Source organism: Lepidothrix coronata, unplaced genomic scaffold (assembly GCF_001604755.1).
Source record: "Lepidothrix coronata isolate B3197 unplaced genomic scaffold, Lepidothrix_coronata-1.0 Scaffold41, whole genome shotgun sequence".
NCBI lineage: Eukaryota > Metazoa > Chordata > Aves > Passeriformes > Pipridae > Lepidothrix > Lepidothrix coronata.
Genome location: NW_016690221.1, coordinates 1,138,747 through 1,156,029, shown reverse-complemented (window position 1 = coordinate 1,156,029; position 17,283 = coordinate 1,138,747). Strand labels below are relative to the sequence as shown.

Genomic DNA, 17,283 nt, shown 5'->3' with positions numbered 1-17,283 from the left:
AATACACAAATACAATGGACTTAAAGCACTGACAGGTAATTTCACCCAAAGCTGGCCTTTATATAAGGCACCATTCCATTAGGGCTGCCAGAGACACATACAGACAGGATGCAAACTTGCAACCAAAACCTTTGTTTTTCAAACACCAAGACCTCATTTTTTCCAGCTTTCCTGGGATGTCAATCATCTGTTGATTGTAAGAAGTTTGAGTGTTACTATTTCAGATGTTTTATAAAAGCAAGAGGCCCAAGGGAAGAGCAAGGTTACGAGCACAAGCCGGATAAAATAACCAAGAGACAAGCATTTGAAAATGCTGGAGATGTTACATCAGCCAAGTTTTTAGAACCCAAAACCTCACCAGAAAACAGAGATACAGGAAGGACTTTCTTTAGTGAGCCCTACTGGACACAAGCAGCAGGTTTAACATCCTGCCTCCAGAACACACACATCCTTTGGAAGTGAGCACAGGGACACGGCTCCAGGTTCCACACCCTGGTTCTGTCCAAGGGCTAAAATTCGCATGAATTTTAGAATTTTTTACAACAACAAACAAACAACTCCCCCTTCCCAAACCAGCAGGCTCCTTCAGCACATTATTTCTAAACTTGCACTTCTTTTCAGCCTCACTGGTAGCAGGGCACGGATTTACTACAGCCAAAAGCTGTTCTCTGTGACAGCTGATGAATTAAGTATTATTTTCCAAGGAGGTGAGCAAGTCTGGGCTTGTTCAGAATTCCCTCCGAGGATGCTGAAGTAACCTAAATTGCCCCAAAAAGCTGATGCCCATTACACCATAATTCTGTTCTACATCCTGTCTGGGCACCGAAATTTATTGACACAAGACAAACATTAATTTTTCATTCAATCACCAGCTCCAAGGCAGAGACCAACCACTTCTCCATATTTAAGCTGTACAGAATTTTAACTATCAAATCTCTCCAGTGATATTTAACTTCCTCCTTAACAACAGACTGAGCTCCTGGCTCTTATCCAGCAACTCCAGGGCTTATCCAAGTTGCTGCTATCTGTACCCTACCAACACACCAACTAAAAAAGTACCATTTGGTTCTAAACTTCTAAAAATTACCTCTTCTTTCTACTGCCTAGTTGTACAGCAGAGGTATCAGATGTTGAAGTCTGAAAAGATTTTTCAAAATTCACTATTTGTCAGCTCAGTACAAAGGGACAACGGAAGAATTGGTTTGTACACGTGAAGATGGGTTTTTATAAACTCATTCTACCTGACATGGCCAATCAGTGTGATTTACAGCACACATGGATAAAAAAAAAATAGGTGATAAATATGTATTTGATTTTCCCCACGAAGTTTAGGCTAATCTGAGCTCCCACATCAGTGCTAAGATTCGTGGATCCTCGTGACTGGAATTCTATCCACAGCTAAGAAACACTCCTAACAGGAGCAGAGTTCTTGTGCTGAAGGGTGACTCTTAAGATGTGTTAGCTTTTTCCAGCAATCAAGCACAGCAAATCTTTCTCAAAGTGCTGCAAGGGAAAAATGAAGTTACATTTTTTTCCTGAAATGCTACATGTTTCTACATCAACAGGATGTAGATGAGATAAATTACTTTTGGTGCTATGTTAACAATTCTGTCCATTTGTCTCAAATATGCACAACAGCAGCAGTGCTTCCAGCAGGAAAGGGACTTTCTGTTAACAGACTAAGGCAGGCTCATCCTTCACTCTAAGCTTCAAGAAACATTAACAAAAAAAATCCCTATTATTTTGATTTTACTCCTACTTACTGTCTTCATCACTGCTGTTCCTGCTTCCCAGATTTGCAATGACTGGAAGAAAAACAGGTGCAAACAGTAGAGGAAACAGTACTGGCCACAAAGAAAACACAAAGATGCAGAGTGCAACACTAACACGCGAAATTTTAGCTTCAAAAACATAAATCTAGAAAAATCCTTAACCAAACTTGCACATTAGCCACTGACTTGCAGCTAAAAAGAGCTAAAGAGCAGATGCAACAGGATATGTACCAAATTCACGTGGAAGAATGTGTTTAGACAATGAAGAGAGTTTGACTGCTGTGTCCAACATCAGCAGCGAGCCCGGCTCGCACACACTCATCCTGGCACGACTGGGCGACAGACCTACTCATAAGCATCCCATGAAAGGATTCCTTCCTGTTTCCCTGCCAACTGTCTGAGGGAATACATTGTCTGAGGCTGCTGCCAGAGCCCTTTCATCTCACACACCGGAGGTTCTCCGTGAAGCTGAACGAGCACACGCCAGCCCAGCTCCTCACTCCCGGCGCAGTCGGCTCCACGCCCCAGCGCGGGCAGCTGGGAGCTGCACTGCTGCCACAGCTCCAGCAAAGTCCTGAGCTGAAAAAGGAAGGACGGGTCCAAGATTCTGGCCAATCACTAGTAAATTATCCCATTTATTCTCAGTGGGCAGCTGTCATGCAAAAATGGGCATTTTCAACTAACACGTTAGAATTTAGAAGCAACGGGATGTTTTTACATCACCGGGAACGATGTGCAGTCCCGTTAGTCTGTGTCCCAGTCCTGTGCTTTGTTCCCAGCAGAGCAGTATGAAAACCTGAAACTTGCTTTGTTTACAGAAGACATCTGCAGAACTAGAATAGACACTGACAATAAAAAAGTACCTTCTGAATTAATCCAGTCAGCAGTACTGACTATCTGATCAAGACGAAATCGCAAGTTTACCAGCGAGTTTCCCTTCCAAATCTTATCAGATCGAGGGATGGGAAATAAGTATCTTAGATCTTGTGGGCTGAAAAGGCAGCTAACACCAGCCATCAGAGAATGTTGAGCTTGGACTTTTCCATGGCAGGTGGCCAGCTGGAAAACTAAGCAACTTGGATGCACTTACAAAAGGCACAACCTTGAATATCTCGCAGAACGATGCTTCCTGCTCCACTTACACACCAAAGATCTGCTGCAGTGCCCTAATGCTCCACTTTCTGTGGAAATAACAGCTCAGACATGTTTTACTGAAATTTGTCAATCTCTGGTCTTAAAAGGTGACTATGAGGATTGGAAAGTGTCATTTATCCCTTATAATGCTTTAAAAATTTGGTTTGAACAAGATTTTCTCCTTTTGTCTGTATGTATTCAACCAAGAGGTTTTTAGATGCAATGCAGATGAAAATTACAGTCCTGAAAGATTCAGAAAGCTGCTCAGTATGTGAAAATTAGGTTTTAGGTGGAATTCAACTGACCTAAAATGCAAGCTAAGTCTTAGTTGCACTCAGGTGTGCTATTTAACAGTTTGATTGCTATAAAATCAAGTGTGTAGAGAATAGAGTGCAGAAAAAAAATTAAATTCCACCTTGCTGACATGACTCTGAATTTGTTCCCCATGCCCATTACCTCAGCACTTGGCAGGCTCAACCACAGAGAACACAAGCTTGCAAGTCTGAGGGACTCCTCAAGCCAGTTTCCACGTCTGATTTTCAAAATTCATTTGGCCCAGAAACAAAAAACTCCTTTTTCCAATAATAGTTTGGTATTTGTTAATTCTAAGAGACTGACCAACTCTGAAGTTTATCAGCTGTTACTGTGTTTGCTTCCCCAGTGACTTTCAACTCAGTGGAAATTCAGAACATGCATTACCTTGCTCTCAGCACGATGTTACTCAATGTCTTGTGTTCACTCACATCAAGACTTGTATTGCCTTCTACCAACTCTGACCTTTACACACACCTGTAAATCCCCCAGATCACGAGTGATCAAGTTGTCTCATGTTTCCCTCTGGAAGTGACTGCCCTCCCCACAACCTCATCTCTCCTGCTCCAGTGCCAGTGCCAGCCCCGTGTGTCAGGTCCAGCAGATGAATGAACCTCAAAGGAACTCTGGTGACCTGAAACAAACCTCAGTTTCCATTCACAATCAGGGTAAGTGTTCACTGTGATCAGACTTATAGTCATTATCTCAAAACTTGTTTTATTTATTCATATCTAATCACATCATACTAACTATTCTAAATATTCTCTCCTCTTCTAAAGATTGTTTTGGCATGAGGAGGGGAAGTTCTTCCAAATTTGCACTTAAACCTTAGCACTATTGATACTTTAGTATGAAGGTTTCAGGCACACTGAACTGCTTTTTATTTATTTTCAGAATTTGTTCTCTTTCAGATCTGAAAAGAAATCTAAAGATGAAATAAGTGATTTGAAATAAGTGACAGGTTCCATCCTTAAGGCCTCATCCACACACAGAAATTAATCAAGCCCCAGTGGAAAATGAAGTGGGTTTAACAAACTTTTCCAAGCTGTTGAGCAGACTAGCCTATTAAAAAAAATCCTAATTAAAGCCTCAGTCACATCCTACTGAACTGCAGAGAGGGCAACAGTCCAGCCACGTGCACGGCCAGCTGAACTCCCTGCAACCAGGAATGCATGTGCTGGAACAGGGGAAAGAAGACAGAAAAAGAGGATAGAGTAGGTGGCTCTTTTGTCTCCTGCCCACATCTGACATCATTACTGATTCAGTGCTGTGCTCTGAGCAGACTGAAACTCCATGGATCAAAGTCTTGAATTCAGAGATGGAATTAAATGGGAAAAGGTTCCATCAATAAACCACTGCTTTTTCAGTTTGAGATTTTACTGAGTTTTCCAAAGTAGAATTAAGCGAATATCAAGGAAAGCAAGTCAAATTAAGAGGCTTTGGGGGGTGGGGTGGAGAGAAGACCTTCTAAGGACAAACACCAGCAGTTTGTTCAGGAGTAAAGCCAAGTGAAGCACAAGTCTGCCACAGTCTGACTGCAGGAATCTGTGTTGTATACAGAGGAGACATTTGAAAGGTGTCAATAAATTACTTCTCAGAGCAACATGTTTTCCACTTTCTCAAACAGAAAATCTTGCATGATGTTTCCAAGAAGTTTTCCTGCCCTCCTCCAAATACTAAGTCAATAATAGAGCAAAACAGGTTTACTCCACAGAGCTGCTTTAGGTATAGCTGCAAAATAACGAGAAGGTGGAGGCCATGCTGCCTTCTGCTTTTGGGACAGAAACCTTCCAAGCTAGTGCAGGTCCAGAGAAAGGAGAAAGTGAAGAAGTGATCGTCTTCTTTGAGAAGAGACCTCAACAACTCTGCTCCTTCCATCAGTGTTCAATCATCAGCTGGTCAGTTTGTGGAAGTATGGAGCAGGGAGATATTTTCTGCAACAGGATCACGTTTAGATGCGTCTTAAGTCATCCCATCTATGAAACCCTCCTCTGTTGCACAGCTATCATTGCACATAAACTCAGAAGTCAAAAGCCAAACACTGTGTTTCTTCCCTCCCCCTGCTCACCATGTCTTCCTCCACGTTCAATACCTGTGAAACAGAGCCTGGATTCGAAGAGTCCGAACATTTCAGATACTCAAAAAACTTGGAACACCAAAATTTAAAGAACTAATTTTTGAGGTACAGGCATCTTATTTTAGCACCAGGAAAGATTTATAGAGGAAAGGAGCCATCATTTGGAAGAGGGATCAGTGAGACAAAGACATCGTTCCTTGGCATGTACCAGGTTAAGGCGACTCGTGATCACTTGTGATGCCACTTGCTCGTTCCTTCACCAACACCACAGCACATCCCTGCCTCAGCTGTGCTTACCTCAGTTGCAGGGTTGCACTCTGTCTCACATGAGCTTCCCAATTTACAGCAGGGTTTCCAAGAAAACCAGTTGTGCCAACATAAACAAGAGCACAATGCAAAGCAGAACTCCCCAAACCACCATTTCCTACTGCTCACCGTGATCACTCTGTCCCAGAGCTACAACCCAAGGGGAGTTGTAAAACACTCCATGTTTAGGGCAAAGCAGGCTTGTCTGGGAGACAGCAGGAGCAGGGGAAGAAACAGAAGAAAAGTAAGTTAAAGCCAATTACAAGCTTTTCAAGAAGTCATTGCAAAAAGATCAGGAGAGTCAGCAAGAATAAAACATCACCAAGAGCAAGTTACTGCTGCCTAACTATCCCACCTGTATTGTCCTTTTCAGCTTTCTGCCAGGTCCTGCCTTCTAAAGAACATGGGCTCATTGAACAGAATGCACTGTCACAGTGACAAGAACTACTTCAAATCTGTGTTAAGTATAAAAATACAGAAGATATGCCAATAAGACTTCCTCATAAAAACAGACCTAGTTTTGTTCATCTGTTCTTGTTACTTGTTCTTGATCCTACGTAGCTTCCTGTAAACTAGGATATTCAGGAAAGCCTGAAAGCATTCATTACCCATTATCCTATTAAATTCAGTGGCCCCTTTGAAAAATCCAAGCCTTAACCTCTTACTGCTTTTTCTCAAGGGAACCTTTTAGAGAATTTTTAAAGACACTGAAATCACCCTTGCTCGCTGTCCCAATTCTAGGTGGAGAGAGCACAAGATTTGGCACCAATAAAAAGCTGAACTGGTACCAAAAGAAAGCTGAATTACTACAAAGAACATATAAATGAGGTGCAAAAGGCTGACTTGTAAAACTGGAACTTTCTGAAGTGCATTGTCAGCACTGCTGTTCTGAGCACAGAGTGAGCCACGTCAGGGACACAGCCTGAACAAAACCAGTCACCTCTTCTTGTGCAGAGCCTTTTTTTTGGCCTAATTTCCTGAAATCAGCCACAGGGTCAGAAAACTGCTAATATAGCACACAGCAAGCATCAGGAGCTCTCTCTTTTATTTCACACACCTAAGCCAGTCCTTGCTGGATCTTCAAGTAGTGGATATAGGTTTCATACACCAAAAACTTTGAACACCCATATCATGGGAACACAAACATTAAAGTCTCCTTTTCAGCTGTATCTTTGAGACTGAAGGGTTGAAACCAGTCTGATCAGTGGAGCCCTTTCACTAGAAACCATATTCTTTGATTGTTTTTCAACAGATAAATATTAATATATGTGTCTCTGCATAATGCAGGTATTTTTATTCCAACTAGAAAGTTGTCCTTGTGCTACCATGGCTTTAATGTACACATATGCTCATTACCTAATATATGAGCTCTCTCCTGCTTCCACCAAATTTCAGTAGGAACTCTTCATTAGACTTCCCAAGTCACACAAAGGGTGCACCTTTAAATGAGCCTAACTTTTCAGGCTTCTGGAATATATTTTCAATACTGGGAATCTCTAGGGAGATACCGGTTGCCAACTTTAGGGTCTCTTGAATTATTGAGATCCATTAGGAACTTTATGCTATTTAATTTCATATTCAGAATCAAAAGCTACAGGCTGCTTACTGGGCTGGATTTGCCTCTGCCCAGACCTTTCCTGCACACTAGAAAGGGATAAAGAGATTACTCCAGTGGTTTGTAGCTGCAGTTGGGTACTGGCTCAGACAGCCTGAACTGAAAGTTTCCTTCCTTGTTTCTCACAGCATGTGCCAGCATTTCTTGATGGGAATGCAAAGATTAATTACAGCTGTACTTGCTCTGAACAAATCCTCATATTCAATACAGTCCTGCAAGATTTAGAGTAGCACTAATTAGGGCTTAGAACAACAATTCTGCAAAGACAGACACACCGAGTATTTTTTCTAATTATTTTAAGCATAATAAAATTAAAGCTCCTTTCCAGAAGTAGGGTGGCATTTATTCTCAAGAGCTGGGAGCCAAAATAACTTTTCCAGTCTAAGAACATTAGATTTAGTGTTTCAGTGCTATTGCTGAAGGTTAAGACATCAAACTATAACTGCTTCCACACACACACAGAGATAAGGATGAGCACAAAATCTTTTGGGACACACAGACAGTTCTCTAATGAGCTCAATTACCACGAGGCAAAGACAAAAAAAATTTTGTACTTGGCAAAATACACAGCAGTAAATCTTTAAACCAGAAAAATGGCAATCATTAGGCAAGATGCAAACTCTTCTAATGAATTTTCAACATGGGAGCTGTAAATATGAAGTTGTTTCTCTCATTCAGCTTAACCACACCAAAAATTCAGTCAAGATGTATTGGCATCCAAGGGCCAAAAGCAAAAAACTCCTACAGGAAGCCTTACCCAGTACTATAAAAATACCAGGCTTTTTAATTTACCTCCAAGACTAAGGAAGTTAAAAGGTAGGGCCACACAAAGTCTGAATTTCAGCCTTTTGGTACCCACAGACAGCAGGGCATTAATGAAGTGCATTAACTGTACATCTTACGGACTCCAGCAGTGATTTTACACAAAGTTTTGCTCTTTAAGTAAAATAAAAATTAAAAAAAATGGAAAGTACTGGGAATTCACTATACAGACTACTAGGACAGCCAGTAGCACAGCTCTTTTTATTCAGTATCCATCCCAGTTCCCATATGGTAGGCATATCAATTTCTTGTTATCCACTTATTTATTATGTATGATCTGCTCATTACTTTCCAACTTATCCTCCCAATTCCATGCAGGCTACATTTCATCCAGCTGTTGCACTTTGTCATAATCTAAGGCCAGGAGAAATTCATGACAGGAATCCTTTTTTTTTTTTTTTTTCCACAGAGAATTTAGCACAGAGGATTTTAATGCTTGGTTAAGAATTCAGGTAGGTACAGTAACAGATTGCTGTTCTCTAACACTTTTCCATTGGCACCGTTTTAAAAAAAGTCATGACAGGAATCCTTTTTTTTTTTTTTTTTCCACAGAGAATTTAGCACAGAGGATTTTAATGCTTGGTTAAGAATTCAGGTAGGTACAGTAACAGATTGCTGTTCTCTAACACTTTTCCATTGGCACCGTTTTAAAAAAAGTCATAACTCATGACCTTTCTGGTTCTTATTATTTCTCTCCAATAGCAGAAAGTATTTAAGAATGGCTAATAACTGTTTTACCCATCACAGCTTTCTGCTTGAGAGAACAGCTCCTGTCCCTGAGAAAAGATACTGCACGAGTGGATTTTGCTGGAATTCAAAATGATTTGCAGTGTAAAACAATCTACAGCCTTTGATTCTCTGAATGGTTTTGAATCCAGTCGACTTTAAACGTAGTTCTTCTCACCTCTTGCTCAGTGGCACTTTAAGCTGAACTGAGACTCCCAAGTGCAGAATTCCTTCCTAGGGGTGACAGACAAGGTGACATCTCCAGCTCTGCCTCCTGCTCTCAGCCCAGTCCTCAGCTGGAATCTCTGACTGTCAAGACACGCTGGCACAGCCAAACCCCACACAAACACTGCTCCAGGAGTTCTCTGGTGGCAGCAGGCCCATTAACATATCTCATTTAAGCATTTATTTTTAGAATACTGCAAATATATAAGGAGATTGAGGATATAACTCCTGTGGATGCAAACTGACAGACTCTAGAGCGTTAGCCAACACCCACAGAATTGTGTGTAAAGGTTTTTAATAAAACCCAAACTATAACTCACTGACTCTCACCTCCTTTAACAAAATGCCACTTTTGTTAGAGAGTTCTTACTTAAGACCCTGATCTGAAAAAATTTTCCTATTTGGTCATAGAGACAGGATTAGAAGCCAGGGACTCCAGCTGCTAATCCTTCCTGCTGCAGACCTGCCACGATGCTTTGCCGTGTTATACTTAAACAAGCAATTAACTTCTGCTGCTGTAGGAAGATGAGTCAGACTCCATAACTTGACCATAAACTTATGAGGTCTTGGGATCAGAGAACAGAACTAGAACTAAGAATTTAAATCTGGATCTCTGGCACTTAATTGCCACAATACTTGCCTAAAACTCTACTTAAATATTTAACTAAGGAGAAACATCTCCATAACTCTCCCTGCTGTATGAGTCCAGAGCAGGGTATTTTTCATGCTGCATTGACAAAATCTGCAAGACACTGACCTTTTAAATTAATCTTACATTCTATGTCAGATTAAGCCACTGTTTCAAAATTTTAACATAAGAAAATCGGATTATACAGGACTGTTACTATTATTTTTATAACAACAAGCAAGTGGCAAATTTAAGGGAAGGCTTAGGTTATATATATACATATAATACAGCATTATCATTCCTTACATGTCATAGCTATAATTCAGACAGGCCTATTTCCCACCCACTTGTTCACAATTAGCTTTAAAAAAACCCAAACCTTTTAACATTCTTAGATACAGACTTATACTTGACTTTCAGCACTAATGGTGCAATGCAATTATAAAGCACCAAGGCAACAGCAAATGTGAGTTTCTGCTTTGTAGCACTACTGTCAATCCCTTGGTTTTTAAAGAATTTTGTGGGTTGGAGTGGTATGGCCCATCCAGATCTAGAAAATTAAAAAACCCACATAACTTCCCCAGCAATAATTTAGTTTCACAGGAGTTCTGCACACTAGGAATGCCCGTGCAAAGCTCAAAAGCAATTTGGCAAAGAGTTGCTGCCTACTCCCAATTACATGCATTAAATGGTAACAAGATTTCCCAGGCTGGTGCTTTGAACAGCGTGGTTATTCCCTTTGTACAATTCCCCAGCATTGGTCAAGCCCCACTGGATTTCACTGATGAAATATGAGAGTTTCATGGCTCTGGAAAAAAAAAAATCATCCTTGCAGAATAAGCAACATTCACAGTCTCTTGTGTAAGCTCATGTTCAAACAGTAGTTTGCAAAAAGAAGAGCTCATGTTTGTGTTACAGCCAAAGGGATAAGCTGGGCTTGATTTGACACTCGGTATTTCCTCAGGAGAAAGTGCATTAGCAGTGTGTTACACTGATGCCAGGCACAAGCACTCCTGCATTTCAGGGCTGTGCCATATGTGCTCAAAGAGTAAATTGCTTAGAAACATGCTTTTAAGGCCACCTCTACTCTGCCATTGCACCTTAAAGACAAATCATCAGTTGGAAACTTTACACTTCAGGATTTAAGAAAACTGTTAAAGTGCACTGAGTAATTCTGACAAAACGCAGCCCAATCCTGGAGATTTCTTTGAACATGCCACTTCAAAAGTCACCTACTTCTGCTGCCCCACCTCTCAATTCACTTGGCTTCTAGAGGCAGTCTAATGCTGCCACAAAACCTCCTCGAGCCTCAGCAGCTGCTGTACAGCCCAGCTCCTGATCACATCACTGCTGTACCCAGCACTTCCACACCAAAACAAAGAGATTTCAGCCACAGTTTGTCCACTCTGAATCCAGAATTAGTGCAGAAGACTAGTGCCTCACCTCCACGCTGCCCAAAACACACAGCTGGCTGCCTGTGAGGTTTTGAAGCCATCAGCTCCTTGTACAGGGAGAAGGCAGCAAAAAGCTCTACTAACCCCAGGCTGTTCCCTGTGCAGCATTTCCAGCACACTGTCTGTTCTGGCAGGCACAATTTAACCACTTCCATTTAGTTCAAGTGTCTGTTTAAACAAAAAAAATAAACCCCATAGTAATTTATAGGGGAGTGACCCATGTCCTATTACAAACACCCTCCAACTTCCCCCCAGCTCAAAACACCCAGAGAACGGTGAATCGATAGGAAAAAAAAAGGGTCCTTAAAACATTTTCCAGTCTTCCCACATCCACAGCTTCAGAGGCTCTTAGTATTTGAAGTATTAATGGAAATGTTCCATACAATTCCCTGTGCACAGATCTAAAAATAGGTATGGACACAGTAGTAAGTTTTTGTCTATATTTGCAAGACTCTTACTTCCCTCTCAGGAACCACGACTACCCATTAACGCTGACATTTATTATTTAAAAAAAAGGAGCTATTAAAACACCAGAAATTCTTTCAACAATTCAGTGAACATCAGTAATAATAATACATCAATAGCAACCATTAAATATCAATCGATATTCTGGTGATGGATCACAAACATATTCTGAATACTAAGAATGTCAATTTTTCTTTAAGAATTGCTGAAGCCAGTTGATGGCCTTTGCAGATCTGCTCATCATCAGCTTAAGCTCTCCAGCAGAGCCAGCACACAAAATACATCTGTTCTTACTGTGACAAAAATACCCTTTTTCTGGCATGCCAAGCCCTGTTTGTCCCATCTTTACCCACAATGACATCAAGCATGCCAAGTTGCAAGAAGTCAAAAAAGTATCTAATCTTGCTTCAGATTTTTTGTTCTGGACACATTAAAGCTGAAGTGAATGAATCTCACATTCTCCCACTAAAGACCTGGGAGGATGAAAAAGACCCAAAAAACCAAAACACTCAACAAAAGAGAAACCACCTGACCAAAGCAATTCCTACCTTGGCCTTGCTGTCCATGGTTTGTGACTTAAACAGAAATGTCATTTATGGGTGAAAAAAGATTGCAACTGAGCTCCTAAATACTTGTTACTGGGCTCAAACTGAAGATACTTCCACCTTCCAGCTAAATCCTACTGGGAATCCCAAGGCCCTTTCTCCAGAAACCATTCCAAGTGGGATTTGTCTCCCTCTGGTGGCAATGGAGGATTTACAGCCAGTTGCCCAAACTACCACAGGCAAAGAACAAACGTTACGGGACGTTTGGAGACACGTGATCAGTGTATTCCTTTCCACCATACAGACAGAAAATGGGGTGGGATAATGAAGGGAAAGGAGAAGGGGGAAGAATCACATCCTGATTACAAAGGAATTCCTATTCTAGTGGTTAAAAATGAGGACAGAGACGTGACAATGTAACCAAACATACAATGAGGCTTTTGTCCCCAAACTACTTGGCTTGTGTACAAGGAACAGAGGAACTTGGGTCGGTGGGGACTGGTTGGGGCAGGGGAAGAGGGAGAGGCTGATGTTTGTGAAAAGAAAGAGAAATTGGTTAGTCTGCTTTAAGAAAGGCTGTAAAGAAAAAAAAAAAAAAGAAAAAAGCAGCCTGCTATTGTAGAATCCACCCACTCACTTCTGAAATGCTCAAAGACCCAGACAGGGATTTACAACCAGCACTTCTAGGCACTGAGTATGAAGCAGAAAACACTCAAATGCCCAGAGGCAGTTTGTGTGGTGCCAGAGAAGCAGCTTTTAGATTGCACAGGGTTATGGTCAGAGCCATTTTCTTTCAACAAGTTTGTTACTGCTGAGTCAGTCACTGAGCTTGGCATTACAGACCATAGGAAGGCACCTGCACACTGTGATTTTCAGCTCTAGTTAACCAACCAACATGTTTTACTTTTCATTTTTAACAGTCACACAACTTCCTGGAGAAATAAGAGCATTCAAAAACAGACCAATAACCTTACAGCCTAGAAGCCAAAAAAATAACAATAATAATAATAAAAAAAAAGCTGGTGTTCAAGACCAGGGTGAAGGAAATGCAAGTGCTGAGTGAGGTTGTTTTTTCAAACAGTGTCGAGACACATTCAGAAAGATCACAGTAATGTAAAGCTTAAAAATTTTGGTGATGATTTAAAAACTATTTTAAAGACAATAAATTCAGTTTAAACCAAGCATATTCCATTTAATACCTCACTTATACTACAGAAGAAAGAGAGTGCTGATGCAGAGGTTTTCTTCAGCCTTGGTTAAAATCGGTTCAGAAAAGATTTATTTTTTCAGAGTCCACTATATCTGGCTTCTATTTATTTACACGAGTCTATATCCAGCAAGGGTTTAAACTAAATGAAGGTATGGGTTTATACATATCACATGCAATTACAAATTAGGAATCTCCTTAAACCACCTCTTTCTTTAAAAAGTTATGCAGCTTTAAACTTTTTTTTTTTTTAAAGGAATTGGACTGTTGCTGATTCCCATGTATTCAGGGAATCAGACTCCTGCTGAAGCCAGCAGCAGGGCATGGAAACTTGTTCAAGTGATTAATTTGTTTAGTGATCAATCCAGAAGCAGCATTTGTATCCTTGAGACCAATCTACTCCATTTAAAAAACTTTTACCCGGCAAGTGCTTTTTTTTTAGTTACAGCTGAGTTACCTTCTAATCCCCTGGTGTTGCAGCCTGCACAATAAAATAACAGCCCCCAGGATTTTCAAGTTGTCAGTGCCACAGATGCTGCCACTGGGACTGAGTTACACACTGTTTCTGTACTACCCACAAGGGAACAGGGCTGGTGCCTGCAGCAGTTCCAGCTGCCCCGGTAACATCACACAGGTTATGTGAACGCCACCCAAAAAGATGCACCACAGAACTAAACCACGATGTTGAAGACGACAGAACATTAAATGATCACTTCCATGTCTGCTTTATTTTTGGGGGGCTTTTTTTATTTTTTGGCATTTCCTATTTAACCCTCAAAGCCAAAGAATGCAGAGGTAGAGGCCTACCACTCTTGGAACACTCTTTATCCACCAACCGGGCTCTTTTCTCCAGTTTGATGCCATTTTATTGCGGGAATGAATCTCCCACATGATCCCAATCTGAATCTCCCTCTACAAACAAAATCCATGCTTGATCATAGCATTTCCCAGGAAAAGGAAAAAAACCCAAACAACAGTCTTGACAGGCTGCTGATGCAACTATTGCTTACTACACTGGATTGCCTTGGCAGTTGTATCATGATAATTTCAAGTTCCCTGTGGCACGAACCATCTTTTTATTCCACATTTGAACAGTGCTCAGAACAGCAAAGTCTGTGTCTGCAGATGCAAGGAATAATGGAACAATTAATCCATCCTCTCTCCCCCTCTGCACATCCTTCCCCCCGCCCCCCGTGCTGTAACATGGAAATTGTTTCATTTTTAGCCCAAGGAAGTGAGGTTTATACAATCATCCTGTGACAGCTTTACCTCAGCATTTCATTTATTCTTGAGCCATTTGGCAGTCGCACGATGCTTCAGAGACAGATTTCAAAGACGTGCAACAAGACTCAAACAGGCACCTTATTAGTGGAGACAGATGAGCACCTCAGGGCTGCAGCACGAGTTTAACTACACTGTTAGACACCAGAGAACCCACAGAGAGAAGCAGCATGAGGAGACAATCAGAATTTCACTAGCGAGTTTCTCTGCTTCTCCTTTACCTAGATTTGTAAAAGAATCTAAGGGAGACTGTGCAAAGCCATGTTTCTATCCTTTAATTCCTCTAATGAAACATTAATAACACATCCAGGCATGAAGAATTTCACCTTGCACTGTTTGTTTTTTGGGTTTTTTTTCCAAGAAAACGTGAATACAGTTTGGGGATAGGGGGATAGAACACCCCAAAAAATGAATTCTACGTGCAGACTGAAGCTTAAATAATATGCTAAAATAATAAAATAGATTTATTAGAAGAATTAGGAAAAAATCCTATATAATTTTCCAAGGACTAGTAACCAGTAACTAGTAGCTTGTTTCACTGAACAAGGAAAAAAAAGAGAGAGAAAAAAAATCCTCTCCATCTTGTACATGGGAAGAAAAAGGAGAGGATTATGACCAGCTGTCAGAAACATATTCCATACCAGAAGTGCAGCTATTTTGGCACAGGGGCATGAAAACCTCACAAGAAAGCAGGGAAGACAGCACATTTTTACACTCACTGTCATCTTTCAGCTGCTTATCCAAGTTTCCCTTGCAGACGTCAGGATGAAAAGAAACAGCTAAAGAGCAGCAGTGGGATGGGTGTTGCATTCACTTCAAAAGAGCTGCATGCAGGAGGAGTTTGCCAGTATCAATACACTGCAGGCTGGCAGGGCTGAGAAGTTACAAATTAAGTGTGCCTTCATCAGTGACCTACTATGCACAGACCTACTGAGCTGCTAAAATATTTTTAGTTCGACCAATTCCTGCCTTTTTTGGTTCCTCCTGCTCTTCCAGTTTATCCAGTCGTGTGCACTTTTCCACTCCCTCTTACTGCCATGCAGTTTTTCGAGTTTGGCTCCAATTACCACTTGTTTCTGCTGCTGGAGTGCTCAGATTTACAGCACTACTGCAAACAGCTCAGGGGGTGGCTGAATGGGGCACGTAGTGAGCACTCTGCCAGCTGAGGAGAGGTTTGTCCAGCAGGGAACTCTTCCTGCCCCCGGGAAGGTGGGTGTACTCACCAGCTGGTACTCGCTCCGCCGGCTGAAGGCCTCCTTGATTCCCGAATCCCTCCAGAGCGCGCCCAGGGCAGGCACATAGAGCTGGAAGGTGGCAGGCTCGATGGGCATTCCAGCTTTGTTTTCAAAGGCCATCAAAAACATTCCGTGCTTCTCGTTCTCCGTGTACTGCCAAGGGATCCCCAGCTTGTCCCGTGCATCCACCAGAACCCTGCAGCCCTAAAGGACGATTCAGATAAGAAAGTCAGTGATAAAAAGATTAAAGTGCAAAAGAACAAGGACTTGAAGGTACTGCAAGATTATTTTTTTGACACTGTTCTGGTGAGACTGAACTCAGCAGAGAATCATGTTGTTTATTGCAACATCTCCAACAGAAATAAGATAGAGCTTGCTTCTGTAAGCAGCTTAGCCACAAAATATTTCTCCAGGTGGAAGAAGTATTAGCAGCAACAGCTACTGGCAACAAGCAATGCTGCCAACAGATAATGAAAGTAAACATCAAATGAGCAAGAGAAGTGTCTGGGAACTGACGTGTAGTTTTAAAGTAACATCATGCCTGAAACCATAGTCTTCCACCTTTTATTTTTTTTCTTTGCATTTGGGTTTTAGATACCAAAAGGAACACCCTGGCATTCTCAAACAGTAGGAGATCAGAAGAGCACTAGAGGACTCAAGACGCTGCATAGATTTCAAGCTCCCATGCTCAGAAAAGCAGGTGCAGTTTTTCCTCAGAATCAGCTTTCTTTTTGAACCAGCCATACATCTGCTAAGTAATGTGTGACAGGTAGGCTCTGGTACTCTAATTCTGGAAAAGAAATCTGGAAGCAAAGTGATCTTGTTCTCATACTTAACTCAGGATTACTGAGCTGCTCATTTTAACTTTTTGCAGTTTTTATGGAAACTTAATTTCATATTCATGGCAGCAAGCCAAACACACAAGGTTAAGTAAATCTGAAACTTCAGTCTTGACTCTGATTTCACCTGTACTAAAAAGCTTCAGATTTCTCAATAGTGAGCACCATTTTAATAATGGACAGATCTGTAAATGGTGGCTTAGCATCTCAACTGCCATCAAACTCACAGGTAAGATCTGTGGGTTATAGTGAACTACTTTTCTTAGTGTGTTGATCTTTTGGTTTTATAGATAGGAAAATAAATAAAATAAAAAACCTCCAAAACTGAAGCTCTGTTTCCACAGCTATTCACATGAACCTCCACATTATTGCGCTGATATTTTTTTTTGCATACTTTAAGCTATCAAGACTGCACCTATGTTTTCTTAACACTCAAACCTTTCTGCTCTCCAGTCCTTTAACAGCACCACACCACAACAACAAAAACAACTTTTCCAATAGAAACTAAGATTGGAGAGGGAAGTGAGAAGCAACTTAGTGGGGTGACACAGAATAGGAACTCAAAGCAAAGTGTCACAGTTGTCACTATGCAACAGTGTTCCTGAAGTGCAGCTTCCCAAAAATGTAAATATTTATGCTT

General features: G+C 41.2%; 1 protein-coding gene across 9 annotated transcripts in view; it reads right to left on the bottom strand.

Moving 5' to 3' along the window:
* The window catches only part of GNA12 (G protein subunit alpha 12), a 42,099-nt gene that overhangs the window by 13,754 nt on the left and 11,062 nt on the right, over positions 1–17,283 (bottom strand). For all 9 annotated transcript variants that reach the window (XR_001874530.1, XR_001874533.1, XR_001874527.1 and 6 more), the window contains exon 2: positions 15,793–16,008. Coding sequence is in view for 1 of the 9 variants with exons in the window: in XM_017813528.1 (XP_017669017.1) it covers positions 15,793–16,008 (216 nt within the window). In the remaining 8 variants the exon portion in view is untranslated. The remainder of the gene's footprint in view (positions 1–15,792; positions 16,009–17,283) is intronic.